Source organism: Salvelinus alpinus, chromosome 11 (genome assembly GCF_045679555.1).
Source record: "Salvelinus alpinus chromosome 11, SLU_Salpinus.1, whole genome shotgun sequence".
NCBI lineage: Eukaryota > Metazoa > Chordata > Actinopteri > Salmoniformes > Salmonidae > Salvelinus > Salvelinus alpinus.
In genome coordinates this window covers 56,124,526-56,139,600 of record NC_092096.1, presented here as the reverse complement: position 1 = coordinate 56,139,600, position 15,075 = coordinate 56,124,526, and the positions used below count along the sequence as shown (strand labels likewise).

The following is a 15,075-nucleotide window of genomic DNA, read 5'->3' as shown; positions in this document are numbered from 1 at the left end:
TAAATATTTGTTGTCATCCAGACTTTTTCCCGAAGGTTATTACTTTAAAACTGACAAAATGTGGTGGATTGCAATACATTTGATAAATTCTGAGTATTTAAAATGTTGTATTCTGGGAAGCTCTATGATCATGATAAAATATAATTCTCTCTCTCAAAAAAAATGCAAAAATTGAAAACCAGTAGCTTGTTATCAATCTGTGGTGTATGCAGCTATATGGTTGTCACACTATGTACCGCCCATAATTACAAGTTACTTTCATCTCTCATATTTGAAGATTCAGTCCTTCCTTAATGGTCTGGCAGAGTAGATGTACACACAGAATGGCACGAATATATGTACCAGCTCTGGTCCTCTACGGCTTCTGTAAGTTACTCTATCTTCAGTTCAGATTTTAATTGATTTGGTCTTTCAAATAGTCGTGACTGTGTCTAGGTGTGTGTGTAGTATATGTGTGAGTGTGCAAAATATTTTGTATGTGAACAATAGCTTTTTATTAAATCACACCAGATGTATATTCCGTAATAATTACACAGAAATGTGTGTTTATAAATCTGTTCTCTCTCTCTTTCAGGTATGACCCCTGTCATCTCGGTCTCTCTGCTACCCTCAGTGGTGGTCCATCGGGGGCATAATGTCACCCTGCAGTGCACTAATGTCCTTAAAGTCCCAGGGCACGTTGCCTGGTTCAAACAAGTCAGCGTCTCAGAGCCTCTGTGCATCGCGTCGATGTACAGCTCTCAGCCGTATGTCAAGCATCACAATGGTTTTCAGCCCAGCCATATGGAAATGTTCATCAACAATAGAATATTCTTCCTCAAAATCACAGAGGTGGATGTAGCTGATTCTGGTCTGTACTGCTGTGGAATGTTCAATCATTATTTCATCTTCACCAACATGACTGTCCTGATGGTTCAAGGTAATCTTTTAAACGATTTCTCAGCTGTGACAACTGAATGCTATGAAAGTTTGTGCTACAAGTGTGCACATAAAAGGGTTGGAAACATGGCAACGTTCAATCACCTTTTATTGTAGTCAGAATATTAAACTCTCCTATTCATCCAAAAGGTTACAAAGATTCTGACAAAGAGCCAGAGCAATGTCCTGAAGGTATGCTTAGTCTGTTATTGTATGGTGAAAATCATTTAAAACATCAATTTTAACCCATATCTTTAATCTGAGCTAATAATTGTTTGATTATGGTGTATAGTTTCTATACTTGTGATTCTAAATGATAATTTTTTGATAGGAAAGGATGATAGATCAATTAACCATTTCCCACTGGTTGTGATGGGTGGTAGTGTAATGGAACTATTGGTATTGTAGGAGAGCATAATGATGGAACCATGTACATCCTTTCCCTGGTTGTGATCCTGGGTGTTGTGACTGCTGTTCTACCTATAGTCATCCTCATCCTGGTCCTCAAGATCAGACGAGACGCAAACAGACACAACACAGGTAGGAACCCACTTCATGATAATATGGGACATGTGAACACTTCAAATGTGGATGTTTTTTCCCATGAGGAGTAAGTGTGCACATTAAAATGGAATGATCCATTCTCTCGTCTCTCTTTTATATCATTTTCAGGACCTGATTCTCAAAGACAACCACAAAATGATCAGGTAAAACTGATCAGGTAAATAGTGCATGATTAAATACTGAAATATAAGCAATTCAGCAATCGTGAAAATAACATGTTGGCAAATCTACAGAACCAAGATCCAGATACAGTGAATTATGTCGCTCTGAATTTCACCTCCAAGAAGAGGAAGATGGAGAGGAGAAGAGAGAAGGAGCTGGACACCCATGTAGTGTATGCTGCTACAAGATGAAAGTGGAGGAGGATGGAAGAGGAGGAAAATTGGTTGGCCATATCTTTGAAAATATTGATTTGCCATATCTTAGAATACAAGTTTAAATCTTGCTCTTTTCTGTGTAGTTATATTAAATGTATTAAAATGTAAATCAATCAGTCTCTGCAGTGTATGTTTGTGAGTTGTACCTCAGGGCCACTGTAGCTCTCTCCAACTCAGTTAGGCCACACAGCTCAGTGGTTCAGGGTGTGGATAGAGAGGAGTTAGAAGTCAAATCACAACTGTTTAATGGCGCAGAGTAGTTGCCTCTTTTGGCCTCTCTTAACTTAGATCTCTGTTGTGTCTGTTAGTGATTTGGTAATTTTTTTATAGGGTGACCCTGAGGGGGCAAAGTACCCAACAGTGAACAATTGCATTGTATTGATCACTTCTAAAGCCAAATAAAGCATTAAACCAAAATTGCCTTTATCATGATGTTATTCCCCCCTTAGTATTTCCTGTCTTGGCATTGTACTGATCACAGCCCCCTATTCTGAGAAGCACCTTATAAGGAGAAAAGGATTTGGGTCTGAGGTAGAGGAGGGACCAGTGAGGGTATGCATCACTTCCTGTGGTGTGAGTGACGGGAAGAAGCAGCTCAGCGTAGAGGGAGACCTGCTGAGGTGAACATCACTGTGTATCTCATAGACTAACACTGGGGGATGAAATACCCCTTATTCTCTCTTTCTCTCTCTCCTTCTCTCTCTTTTCAAATGCCTCTCAAAGAAGGTAACCTATTGTTAGATGGGTAAAAAAAATTAAAAAAGCAACATTTAATATCCCTTTGAGCATGGTGCAGTTATTAATTACACTTTGGATGGTGTATCAATACACCCAGTCACTACAAAGATATAGGTGTCCTTCCTAACTCAGTTGCCGGAGAGGAAGTAAACCGATGAGGGAATTCATCCTGAGTCCAATGACATTAAAACAGTTACAGTTTAATGGCTGTAGAGAATAAAACTGAGGATGGATCAACATGTGTGCCAAAACAAAATAACGATAAGTCCTGAAAACTGTGGGTTCTGAGAATATGAAAATATACTTATTCATGTCACTGACGGAGTGCTAAGGTTGAGGGTCTACACTTGAAGTTAAGGGTTATAGGAGGAAGGTATATAATGGGTGCAACTAAGCTTGGAATGTGTTGAGTGCAGGGAAGCGATTACATGTGGCAGGCATTGATAACGTGAGACGGGTGGAGATCTTAGATACAAACAATGTCACTGAGGGAGAGAGGGTAAGGTATAACATTTACATTATGTCAGGATATGTTATTGTTAGCCATCAGGGTTCCTCTGGGAGGAGAAGAGACACAGGCTGGTATCAATAACCATGACAGCCTTGAGCTGGGGAGGAGTGAGCACTTTGGGGGTATAGGTCAGGTTAGATGAAGTGAGGAAGAACAGATATCACTAAGGATCTGTCTAGCAACAGAGATGCGTTGGCTGTTCAGTTGTGGAGGAGGAGACTCAGCTTAGGAGAAAGGGTTTAATATCAGTGCTTGTGTGAAATGTTTTTTTTTTGTCTGAATTACAGCTGTATCGACCCTTTGGGAAGAATTAACCTGTCTCACCCCCCGTTCCGCTAGCGGAACTCCTCCCACATTCCACTGAAAAGGCAGAGCGCGAAATTCCAAAAATTTATTTTGAAATATTTAACTTTCACACATTAACAAGTCCAATACAGCTAATGAAAGATACACATCTTGTGAATCCAGCCAACATGTCTGATTTTTTAAATGTTTTACAGGGAAAACACAATATATATTTATGTTAGCTCACCAACAAATAGAAAAAAGCACAGACATTTTTCACAGCACAGGTAGCAAAATCAAAATCAACCAAACTAACCTAGAACAAACCAAAGAAACCAAGAAACAACTTAATCAGATGACAGTCTTATAACATGTCATACAATAAATCTATGTTTTGTTCGAAAAATGTGCATATTTCAGGTATAAATCATAGTTTACATTGCGGCTACAATCAGAAATTGCACCGAAAGCAGCCAGAATAATTACAGACACCAACGTGACATACCGAAATACTCATCATAAAACATTTCTGAAAAATACATGGTGTATAGCAAATTAAAGACAAAGATCTTGTGAATACAGCCAATATTTCAGATTTTCTAAGTGTTTTACAGCGAAAACACAATATAGCATTATATTAGCTTACTACAATAGCCTACCACACTACCGCATTCATTCATCAAGGCACGTTAGCGATAGCAATAGGCACGTTAGCGTTAGCGAATAAACCAGCAAAAGATATTAAATTTCACTAACCTTCATAAACATTCCTCAGATGACAGTCCTGTAACATCAGGTTATACATACACTTATGTTTTGTTCAAAAAATGTGCATATTTAGAGCTGAAATCCGTGGTTATACAACGTAGCATAACGTAGCATAACGTGCTAACGTAGCATCTTTTTCCCAGAATGTGCAGATATTTCTATTAGACTCTCACCTGTTCTGACCAAATAGCTATTCATAAACATTACAAAAAAATACATGTTGTATAGGAAACGATAGATCCATTAGTTCTTAATGCAATCGCAGTGTTAGAATTCTAAAAATATCTTCATTACGACATAAGACTTAGTTATGGTAAGGGAATAACCAAAACCTGAGCGCAAAGCTACTAGTACACAGTTCGACAGATATATGAAATAGCATCACAAAATGGTTCCTACTTTTGCTGATCTTCTATCAGAATGTTGTACAAGGGGTCCTTTGTCCAGAACAATCGTTGCATGGATTCAGAACGAACTCTTTCCCTCTTGAATTAGCAAGCACACTGGCCATGCAGCGCTAAGCTCTCCAACGTCAACAAAGTCGAACAACGCAACACGCCGAACGACACGAATAAAGTTAAATAATCTAATGAAACTATATTGAAAATGATAACACAGCATGGTAGCAACACCACAAGCCAACATGGTTTCAACACATGGCAGCAGCACAACATGGTACAAACATTATTGGTCATGAACAACGATACATCACACAAAGCATCCACAACTGTCAGTAAGAGTGTCCATGATTGAGTCTTTGAATGAAGAGATTGAGATAAAACTGACCAGTGAGTGTTTTTTGCAGCTCGTTCCAGTTGCTTGCTGCAGCGAACTGAAAAGAGGAGCGACCCAGGGATGTGTGCGCTTTGGAGACCTTTAACAGAATGTGAATGGCAGAACAGGTGTTGTATGTGGTGGATAAGGGCTGCAGTAGGTATCTCAGATTGGGGGGAGTGAGGCCTAAGAGGGTTTTATAAATAAGCATCAACCCGTGGGTCTTGTGAGGGGTATACAGAGAGGACCAGTTTATAGAGGACTACAGAGTGCCGTGATGTGTCCTATAAGGAGCCTTGATGGCAAATCGGATGGCCGAAATGGTAAACAACATCTAGCTGCCCTTACTTGATGATCTATAAACTAAGTCTACTTAATCTAGCATTGGTAGGATAGTCATCTGAAAGAGGAGCGATTGCGATAGAGGAAACCAAGTCTATATTCAACCTTAACCTGCAGCTTTGATGTGTGCTGAGAGAAGCACAGTATCGTCTGGCCATCCTCCCAAGTACTTGTATGAGGCGACTACCTCAATTTCTAAACCCTCAGAGTCAATAGGCAGTCAATGACAATAGCAGCACAACATTGCTTAGAATCAAGGGCAATGGTAACATAATTTAGAACTATTGAGGTTGCAGTGACACATCCATAACCTGAGCAGATACCAGATTGCATACCAGAGAGAATACTACAGACATCAAAAAAGCCAGTCAGTTGATTATTGACAAGTTCTTCCAACACTTCTGATAAACAGGGCAAAATAGGAATTGGACTATAACAGTTAAGATCTTGATCTCCCCCTTTAAATAAAGAACACGCACTGGCTACCTTCAAAGCAATGGGATCTTCCCCAGAGAGGAGACAGCTTAAAAAAGGTCAGAAATAGGCTTGGCGATGATAGGGGCTGCAACCTTAAAGAAGAAAAGGAAACAAACCATGAAACCCAGAAAGGATCTTAACCTGACCTAGATCTTTGGGGGGGTCAAGTTTACTGTATGTTGGGCATTTATAAACTTGTGTTATATGTAACATAAAATAAAGTAAAAACTCTGTTCAAAGTCTTGCACAGCGCCCAGACAAGTAGAAGGGTCACTATCCCCAGAACGATGTTGGAGACGACCAAGGCTAGATCAGTAGGACTCAGATCAAATGGAGAATCATGCTCTGGAACTGCGGAAAGGGTGTCAGGGAATCCATATTGTATTCATGAGCACTTAGGAAGATCAAACAGTAAACAAATAGAACCAAAAGCTAAAGGTGATATTGTATAGCTTGTTGAGTCAAATGTATGAGATCATTTGGAGGTAGGCTGTTTGCACGAATATATAGTATCGTTGGGGATATTTACAGATTAAATGGAATTTACCTCAGTCCCATTCCCAAACAGTATCTTCCCACATGAAGCCACAGAACAGTAGTAAGTCCCATTAGAGGCTGAGGTTCTTCTTGGGGAGGTTGTAGACACAGCTCTGTGTAGGAGGCCCAGCCTCAGGGCTCTTCTCACACTGATCACTCCTGTCTACATGGGAGTAAAGGATTCCTGGATGGGATTCTCCTGAGCCATGTCTGAACCAATACACACTGTGTTCTCCTACACAGGTCTCAGTTTGTATTGTACAGTTCAGAGTCAGAGTCTCCTGGCTGGACTGACTCAGACACAGGCTGCTGGAGTACAGTCATGTTTCTGGACCCTTATCCTGACAAGATCGATAAACGCATCGAATATCTATAATATTACTGTAGAAGTGTTCAAACTCAACATTTGTTAAATAAACATCTCATCTGATTAAGATATAACACCGTATAACACCATTGACACCGTATATCTGTAAATTCAATTTTACAAAAACGTACCTTTTACTATGAGAATGGCTCCTACTCCCAACTCCACCTTGTTGCCATAAGAGCTTCCACAGTAGTATGTGCCTGAATCAGAGAGCTGCATGTCTGAGATCCTTAGGTGATTCTTTTTTGGGCCATTTTCCACTGAGAATCGAGGGTTATCCTTAAACTGATGTTAAAATGTTGCTTTCCTGTCAAACTTAAAGGCGGTTGAGAAGAGTTGAAGCTTATCTCCTAAGTGTTGCTTGTACCAGGAGAAATGCATGTCCATGTGGCCTTTATAGAAGCAGTGCACAATCACTGTGTCTCCAACGTTGGCTAATATGAGACCACTGTCCTGAAGTATGGATGAGGATTCAGTACCAGCTACTACATCTATTAAGGAACATGAACAATATAGTATATTTGCTGTTACATACCCAAAATACAACTTAGAATATTCAAAGTGTCTGTAAAGTATTACATGTAATATCTCAAGCATCCAAATCAAGGGCAGACATCTCATAAACAGAGAAATATAAAAGTTGGACTTACCCATCTCTACAAGAAGTGGAAATATCAGACACAGTGTGATCCTCTTTGAAGGTGTCATCCTCCTCACAACCTGTTTTTGGTGGAAAAAAGTCCACCAATGTAGACAACACTTCAACAATGGAGTTGCAGGTGATTGGTCGAACTGGACCCATCATTTTTGTTGACGCCTTATTCTGGAAGAACAATCTCCTTCACATTGTTCAGAGTCACAGGCTGGACTAAATCAGACAAAGATTGTATTATATTCTTATCCTTATAGATTTAGTACAAATTTGGTAATAATCATTCAAGTTTGGCATCCCTTATTCTTTATCACTACAGCTACTGTGGTCAACATCAAGAGAATCAGTTGTGAACTTGTTAGGAGCATGCATGCAATGACACTGTCATCCTCTAGGGCTTCTATCACCACAGTCACTTCACTAAAAAAATCTCTAACTCAGGGTTTACACTCAATTGGATGGATAGCATCACTTCATATGATTTTGATATTGAGGAAGCAGATTCCTCTAGTCCTATAGGTGATACTAATACTTCACTGTTAAAACTGTTGTGTTTGACTAAGAACTACAGATCTAGTTGAAATAACCTAATACATAGCTCAGTGTTTCACAGATTTCAGTCGACTATGTTTAGATGAGCTGCCTCATCAAAATAGTTGGTTTACGGTTGTTAAAATGGTCAACTTGAATAGCAAGTAGTATCGCCTAGAGTATGAGATAGCTAAGAGTTCTGAGACATCTGGCTGAAAACCACAGAAAGAAACAAAAAGAGAGAAAGAGAGAGTGAGCGCGAGAGAGGAGAGAGAGAAAGAGCAGAGAGAAAGAAAGAGAGCAGAGGGTTATGTGTACAAAGCCAACAGGACCTAACAAAGTGAAGATACATTCTCATCTTGTGTTCATCACAGACCACAGAGTAACTGTAAATAGGTTGCTGTGTGTTTGAGGGCGTTAGCGGCATGATAAGAGAGAAAAACGGTTTAACACTACAAATTAAAGCAGCAATGTGTAACTTTGACGACCTGACCAAATTCACATTGAAATAAATATATATATAAAATCACACACACACACACCTTTCATTGACATTTTCAACCTGTCCCTGGCCGATTCTAATACATACATGTTTCAAGCAGATAGTCCCTGTGTCCAAGAATACCAAGTTAATCTGCATAAATGACTACCGAGACCTCACAAATTCCTTAAATACAAAATTTCAGGAATTCTACTTACCCCTGCATCTGTAGAAGAGACTGCTCGACATGTCAGAGAGACTGATCCTGAAAAGAAACACACCAAAGATAAAGATAGAACTCATTCTTCCACTGCAGGTACATCTGTAGATGGTGATATTAAAGAAGAGCAACTTCTAAAAGGTTGTCACATACCTCTGCACTGCAGACACTTTCTCTGGTTCATCTTGTACATGATGCAAACAAGGACAATGACCAGGATTTACAAGTCAATGCTACACCCAGGCATTACAGCAAGAGAATAGGGTCTGCCCTATGGCTTGTGGAGATAAACATTGATAGAGGACACTCAGAATATCAAGTAAGTGTTCTACACAATAGATTAGTAAAATATTTAAAAAGATGCAAGCCATATCACCTACCTTGAATGTCTAGCTTGGTCCCGTTCCCAAACAGCATCTCCCCACATGAGGCCACAGCACAGTAGTAAGTCCCAGCATCAGAGAGGCTGAGGTTCCTCTTGGGGAGGTTGTAGACACAGCTCTGTGTAGGAGACCCAGCCTCAGGGCTCTTCTCACACTGATCACTCCTGTCTCCATGGGTGTAAATGATTCCTGGACGGGATTCTCCTGAGTCATGTCTGAACCAATAGACACTGTGTTCTCCTACACAGGTCTCAGTGTGTATTGTACAGTTCAGAGTCACAGAGTCTCCTGGCTGGACTGACTCAGACACAGGCTGCTGGAGCACAGTCATGTTTCTGGACCCTGAACCTGACAAGAAAGTGTGAAAGGCCGTACCTATTCACTGACGAAATCCTAGGCGGGACAGCACAAAATGAGACACAGACAAGTGACCAACAGCTTGAGCCGACCCTATAACCGGGAATCCTACTGTCCTGGAATTCGCCATAGACTCCGGCTCATAATCACTATGTCTCTGCCCCTTCAATCAGGTCCTTAAGAGAGCACAAACAATCAGTAAACTGGCCTCGGGTGAGCTCATCAGTAGTGGCTGTACTGCGGCCCACCTCCAGGAGAGGGTGTAGTTGGACCACTTGTTCCAGCCATACCAGGTCTCGGCGAGAAAGCGCATCCGCGTTCCCGTGTAGTTTTCCAGGTTTGTGAACCACCTCAAATTTAAACAGCTGCAGTGCTAGGAACCACCTCATTATCCAGCTATTGGTGTCCCTCTGTGCCGCCATCCACTTGAGGGGGCATGATCTGTGACCAGACGGAAACCTCTCCCCAGGAGGTAGTACCTCAGATACCCTAGCGCCCATTTAATCTCCAGCGCCTCTCTCTACAGTAGCATAGTATTCGGCTACGTCTCTGGTCACCCCCAGCCAGTATGACCGGGTGAGTACCATCAGCTTTTTTCTCCAGTTATAAATGTCTGCCCAAGACATGGGAGTGGGCCAAGTGCAGCGCAGTGTCTTGATATGAACTGAGTACTACAAATAGTTCGAACTCCCCCTCCCTTCTCCTACATATCCAATATAATAGGATGTGACGCATGTCAAAATATGGGAAATGTAACTCACCCTCATCCTGTAGCCTCTTCCCACCAATTATTGTCACTTCGGCCATAAGCCTTAGCACCTCTGGATCTCGCTGTTGGGCCGTGCAAAACTTACCCATAAGGTCTTCGGAAAGGGAAACTGCTGTAGCCGTCGGACGGTGTTCGATCTATGTTGCCGTCGTTGGTCTCCGTGCCAAACACCGGCCAGGACTCCTCTGGTGTGGACTCTGGGAAGATCTGTCGAAGCCGTTCTCTTTCCTCCTGCCTCTTATCCTTGCCTGCCTGGATCCCTCTTCGCCTTGGCTCGATTCCAGGGCACGTCTCTTCGAAGACCCGCCGCAGCCGTCGTGTGGACTCCTCATCATGCTTCTCCTGTTCCCCTAGTAGACCGTCTAGTCACCCCGTGTGTTTTACTTTCTTTCCCCGAAGTTTATGGCGGGCAACCGGGTTATCGGGTTATGTGCCAGGCCCATGCGATGCTGTGAGCTCCTCTTCTCGTCAGCCCTTCTCATGCTTCTCCACATTGGGCCACAACCGGTGGAAGAGTGGCAAGTCACGACCGAGGAGGACGGGAACTGACAAGTTCGGTGACAGGCCCCTCACCATAGTGACCTTTCCCACAGGTGTGGTCATCTTTACTCGGGCCCAGGGGTACCCCTGGACGTCGCTGTGTATGCATGATACCTTCACTTCGCCTTAACATTGTCCAGTCGTCCTGTATATCCCTTTGGCTGAGGGAGACCATGCTGCCAGAGTCCAGGAACGCAAATGTTTCAGTTCCGCCTATTCTCACTGGAACACGCCGGGCGGGGGCCGTCTTTACCTGCCAGCAGGGCGCTTGATGAGGAATATCCCTTGCCTGGGAGGGGCCAGGGCTCAGGTTAGGGGACTCGGTGGGCATGGGCTCATCTTTTTTCCGGGCAGTGTCGTACAATGTGTCCTAGGGCTTGACATTTAAAACACCGGTTCATGTCTCATTCTCTCCCTCTCTGGTGGTAGCTTCTCCCTCTTCTTCTCCACTCAGAGTAGGGCTTCTTGTGCCGGCTTCCCACACCTACAAGCCTCCAAAAGGGACTCTGTAGCCCTAGAGTTCTCAATAGCCCTGACTAGGGCATCCAGTGTCTGGGGGTTGCTCTGGCTTATTGTTCTTAGTAGGGTAGGCGGCAGCTCTCAAGCACTTGTCAACCATGATTGTCTAAAGTAGTCCCGTTACGGACCGGGCGGACCCCAGCCAGCCTTTCACTAGGCGGACTAACTGGAACGCTTGTACTCTGGGTGATTCGTCATCCCTGTAGGTCCATCCGTGAAACCTCTGGGCTCTCTCGCAATGGTTCAGGTTATACCGAGCCAACACCTCTGCCGTCAACTTGTCGTAGTCCAGCTCAGCTTCTTCGCCAAGGTCGTAATAAGCCACCTGTGCTGGCCCTGATAGCAGGGGCCTGATCAGCCTGGCCCACTCTCCTTCAGGCCATACGTCTTACCTGGCCTTCCGTTCGTAGGCCAGGAAGTAGGCCTCAATGTCGTCCTCCTTGCTGATCCGTGGGATCAGGATGTTCACGCTCGGTGTGGCTCTCCTGTCTGCCAGCCTCTCCCGTTGTCAGGTCCTGTTGGATTGCGGCCAGTGTTTGCCCCTGTTGTACGGCGCATGCCGCCAGCTGGGTCAAAATGGCCTTGCTCATCTTCTGTCCTTCGCCTTTGCTATGGGGCGGGGGGGGGATTCGGTCAGTCTCTGCTTCTTTTGCCCGCATTCTCCACCAATGTAAAAGGCCATACCTATTCACTGACGAAATCCTAAGCGGGACAGCATGAGATGCAGAAACGTGACTTTAAAAAAAAGGAGGAAACTGTATTGGGTGTTCTTCTTTCAACTCTCCCCAGGACCATACAAACAAAGGCCAGGGTAATGGCTAGCAAAATATATATATATATATATATATATATATAAACTAACGGTTGTTACCAAACACCACTCCAACAGCTTCAGCTTTATTACCAGGAAACCTACTGTCTGGGAATTCACCATAGTCTCCAACTCATAATCACTCTTTCTCTCTGCCCCTTCAGAGAGCACAAACAATAATCAGTCAATTGAACTCAGGTGAGCTCATCAGTAGTGGCTGTACTGCGGCCCACCTCCAGGAGAGGGCGGAGTCGGACCACTTGATCCGGCTGATCCCTCACAAAGGTTTGTAAGTCAGTAAATCTGTTCCCATCGTATTCAAAACGTAATGTGGGAAAAGTCCTCAAGATTACAGTTTATAGTTGCAGAACATTAGTTACTATTTCCTTTGTCTCTAAATTCAGATGTTGTACCTTTCACAGTGAGAATGAGTCCTGCTCCAAACTCCACCTGGTTGGCATAAGAGTTCCCACAGTAATATGAGGCTGAATCAGAGAGCTGCATGTCTGAGATCTTTAGGTGATTCATTCCTTTACCGCTTTGCACTGAAAAGCGAGTGTTATCCTTAAATTCATGGTAAAATGTTGCATTCTTGTTATACTTGTAAAAGGTTGATAAAAGTTGAGGATTGTCACCCATTGTTTGCTTGTACCACATAAAGTACAGTGCCAGGTTGCCTTTATAGAAGTCGTGCAAAGTCACTGTTTCTCCAACATTGGCTGTAACAAGATGAATTTCTGAGGATTGTGAAGCAGCTAGAATACACACAGAGACATGATCCATTACTTACACAAGTCCTTTATATACCAAAAAAAATCATTGATGAATTGCATCAATAAAGAACCCGAGTGTACATCCCTTAAGCAGAGAAATATCAAAGCTGGACTTCCTCACATCTACAAGAAGTGCCAGTATGTCCTCTTCACAACCTTTGTCTTGAGTGGAAAAAGTCCATCCATGTAGACAACACTTCAACTATGGGGTTATTGGTGATTGGTCAAACTGGACGCGTCATTTTTGTTAACAACTTATTCAGCCAACCATGGTCTTCGTAAGTGAAAATCTCCCATATAATCCATGCAAAGTGAACCAATGCTTACTGTATAGGATATTTTGTAGATGGTGTGTGAAGCATACACACTTTATGGTGTCTAGATGATAATTAAATATTTTTTTTAAACATTGTATAGTTTGGTATGTGGGCACCAACTGAATCAAATATGTCCAATACTGAGGCAATGGGAAAATAGAATAAGTATGCAGTACATTTTCAAGCATACATTACACATACATATACCTGTATCCTCTTGTTGTCAAACTCAGTTGTGTGCCTAAGATAGATTTAGCCCCACCCCATGCAACAGTTACAGGCAGTACTCCTGATGACCTGTAGGGGGACTGTTATACATAGAACATATCCTGATTTGTAGGGTGAACAGGGGTGGAGCATTACTGTGAGGGTATGTGGGTGAAACACCTACCTACAGAATGAAAGTCAGTCTTATCCCAGTCATTCATGTACTAACTCAAGTGTAGGATACTAGTTGAGAGTTTAGTAGGGGTGTACATCGTGGGTAGGCCTCTTCACTGTACATTGATACAATTTCTACTTTAAACTCTGTAAACAAATGATTGTAGTTTGAATTAATTAAACCTATGATCTTGTAAGTGACAAGATACAGGCTACATGGCATACAGTATATAAATAGACTGTGTTGCTAATTGTCATGGTTGTGAACAACATTGAAAGATTGAGAGAAAACAGAGTGACATCACATAGACATCCTGCTGAAAACCACATAGAGACACAGGGTGTGTAAAAGGCCAGCAGGCCTGTCCAAAGCGTAGAGACGGTCTTGTTTTGTGCTCACAGCAGACCACAGAGTGCAGGTACCTGTAAACATCTCGCTGTGTGGGTGCATGAATGGGTGGGACTAGCATTTATCAGTAGGTTGGGTCTGCAGAAGGCCTCTGCACACATTCATACAGACATACTTTATGTACAGAACACAAGAGAAGGAACAAGTCTATTTTATTCAGTATCAGTTGTTTAAATGGATATTTATTAATGCTAAAATAAGCAACGTATACAGGGATTTCAAAAGTACAATTTAATCAAATGAAATATAACTTCTTAAACAAGGTCACAGGCCATTCATTTTTTTAGAAATGCAATACGAAACGACTCAGCAATCTCAATAAATACTTATTTTCAATACTTTGTGATGATATTTCCAACATTTACTGCAAAACCAAAGTCCATCGACATTTGTCTTAGATTGATCTATTTCCTGGTGGTATAAATGATGATGAAGATGTTCAGACAGGAGAGGAGAATATTCTCCAGTTCTTATGATGGAGAGAAGGACCAGGATTCTCATCTGTGGATCATCACAGTGACCACACTCAACATCCAGCTTGGTCCAGTTCCCAAACAGTATCTCCCCACATGAGGCCACAGCACAGTAGTAAGTACCAGCATCAGAGAGGCTGAGGTTCCTCTTGGGGAGGTTGTAAACATAGCTCTGTGTAGGGGACCCAGCCTCAGGGCTATTCTCACACTGGTCACTCCTGTCTCCATAGGTGTAAATTATTCCTGGACGGGATTCTCCTGAGCCATGTCTGAACCAGTAGACCAATAGTTCTCCTTCACAGGTCTCAGTTTGTATTGTACAGTTCAGAGTCTCCTGGCTGGACTGATTTAGACACAGACTGCTGTAGAACTGTCTTGCTGTTGGACTCTGAACCTGAAAATAAATATCCTGTCAGTAAATCTTCTTTTATTTTATATTTTTTTTATTGTATTTTTTTAAACAAATTTTTCTCCCCAATTGGTAGTTACCGTATTGTCCCATTGCTGCAACTCCCATACTGACTCGGGAGAGGCGAAGGTCAAGAGCCATGCGTCCTCCGGAACACGACCCCGCCAGCACTGTGCACCTGGCGACCGTGTCAGCGTGCATTGTGCCCAGCTCGCCACAGGAGTTGCTAGTGCAAGATGGGACAAGGACAACCCGGTCGGCCAAACCCTCCCCTAACCCGGACAATTGTGCGCCGCCTCATGGGTCTTCCGGTCGCTGCTGGCTACCAAGTAATTTAACAGTTACAGTACATCAGATGACAGGATAAAACAAGTAAATTGTATGTTAGT

General features: G+C 42.7%; 2 protein-coding genes and 1 pseudogene across 2 annotated transcripts; 1 reads left to right on the top strand and 2 right to left on the bottom strand.

Moving 5' to 3' along the window:
• Window positions 1–296: 296 nt before the first annotated feature.
• LOC139534481 (uncharacterized) lies at window positions 297–2,209 on the top strand. Its single transcript, XM_071333658.1, has 6 exons — window positions 297–366; window positions 575–919; window positions 1,069–1,110; window positions 1,327–1,458; window positions 1,591–1,625; window positions 1,716–2,209. Exons 1-6 carry the CDS (start codon window positions 324–326, stop codon window positions 1,833–1,835), a joined length of 717 nt encoding a protein of 238 aa, XP_071189759.1. The 5' UTR covers window positions 297–323; the 3' UTR covers window positions 1,836–2,209.
• Window positions 2,210–5,801: 3,592 nt separating this feature from the next.
• LOC139533340 (uncharacterized) lies at window positions 5,802–7,369 on the bottom strand (annotated as a pseudogene).
• Window positions 7,370–8,535: 1,166 nt separating this feature from the next.
• LOC139533339 (uncharacterized) lies at window positions 8,536–14,887 on the bottom strand. The gene is made up of 6 exons (XM_071331393.1): window positions 14,801–14,887; window positions 14,326–14,671; window positions 12,338–12,679; window positions 8,926–9,270; window positions 8,699–8,729; window positions 8,536–8,590 (listed from the first exon to the last, which is right to left on the bottom strand). Exons 1-6 carry the CDS (start codon window positions 14,885–14,887, stop codon window positions 8,536–8,538), a joined length of 1,206 nt encoding a protein of 401 aa, XP_071187494.1.
• Window positions 14,888–15,075: the final 188 nt, after the last annotated feature.

Coding starts and splice junctions, on each gene's coding strand:
- LOC139534481 (XM_071333658.1), top strand. CDS start 324: ATGGCACGAATATATGTACCAGCTCTGGTCCTCTACGGCTTCT. Junction 367..574: donor TCTGGTCCTCTACGGCTTCT/GTAAGTTACTCT, acceptor TCTCTCTTTCAG/GTATGACCCCTGTCATCTCG. Junction 1,626..1,715: donor GACAACCACAAAATGATCAG/GTAAAACTGATC, acceptor GCAAATCTACAG/AACCAAGATCCAGATACAGT.
- LOC139533339 (XM_071331393.1), bottom strand. CDS start 14,887: ATGCACGCTGACACGGTCGCCAGGTGCACAGTGCTGGCGGGGTCGTGT. Junction 8,730..8,925: donor GACCAAGCTAGACATTCAAG/GTAGGTGATATG, acceptor ATCATGTACAAG/ATGAACCAGAGAAAGTGTCT. Junction 8,591..8,698: donor AAAGTGTCTGCAGTGCAGAG/GTATGTGACAAC, acceptor GTTTCTTTTCAG/GATCAGTCTCTCTGACATGT.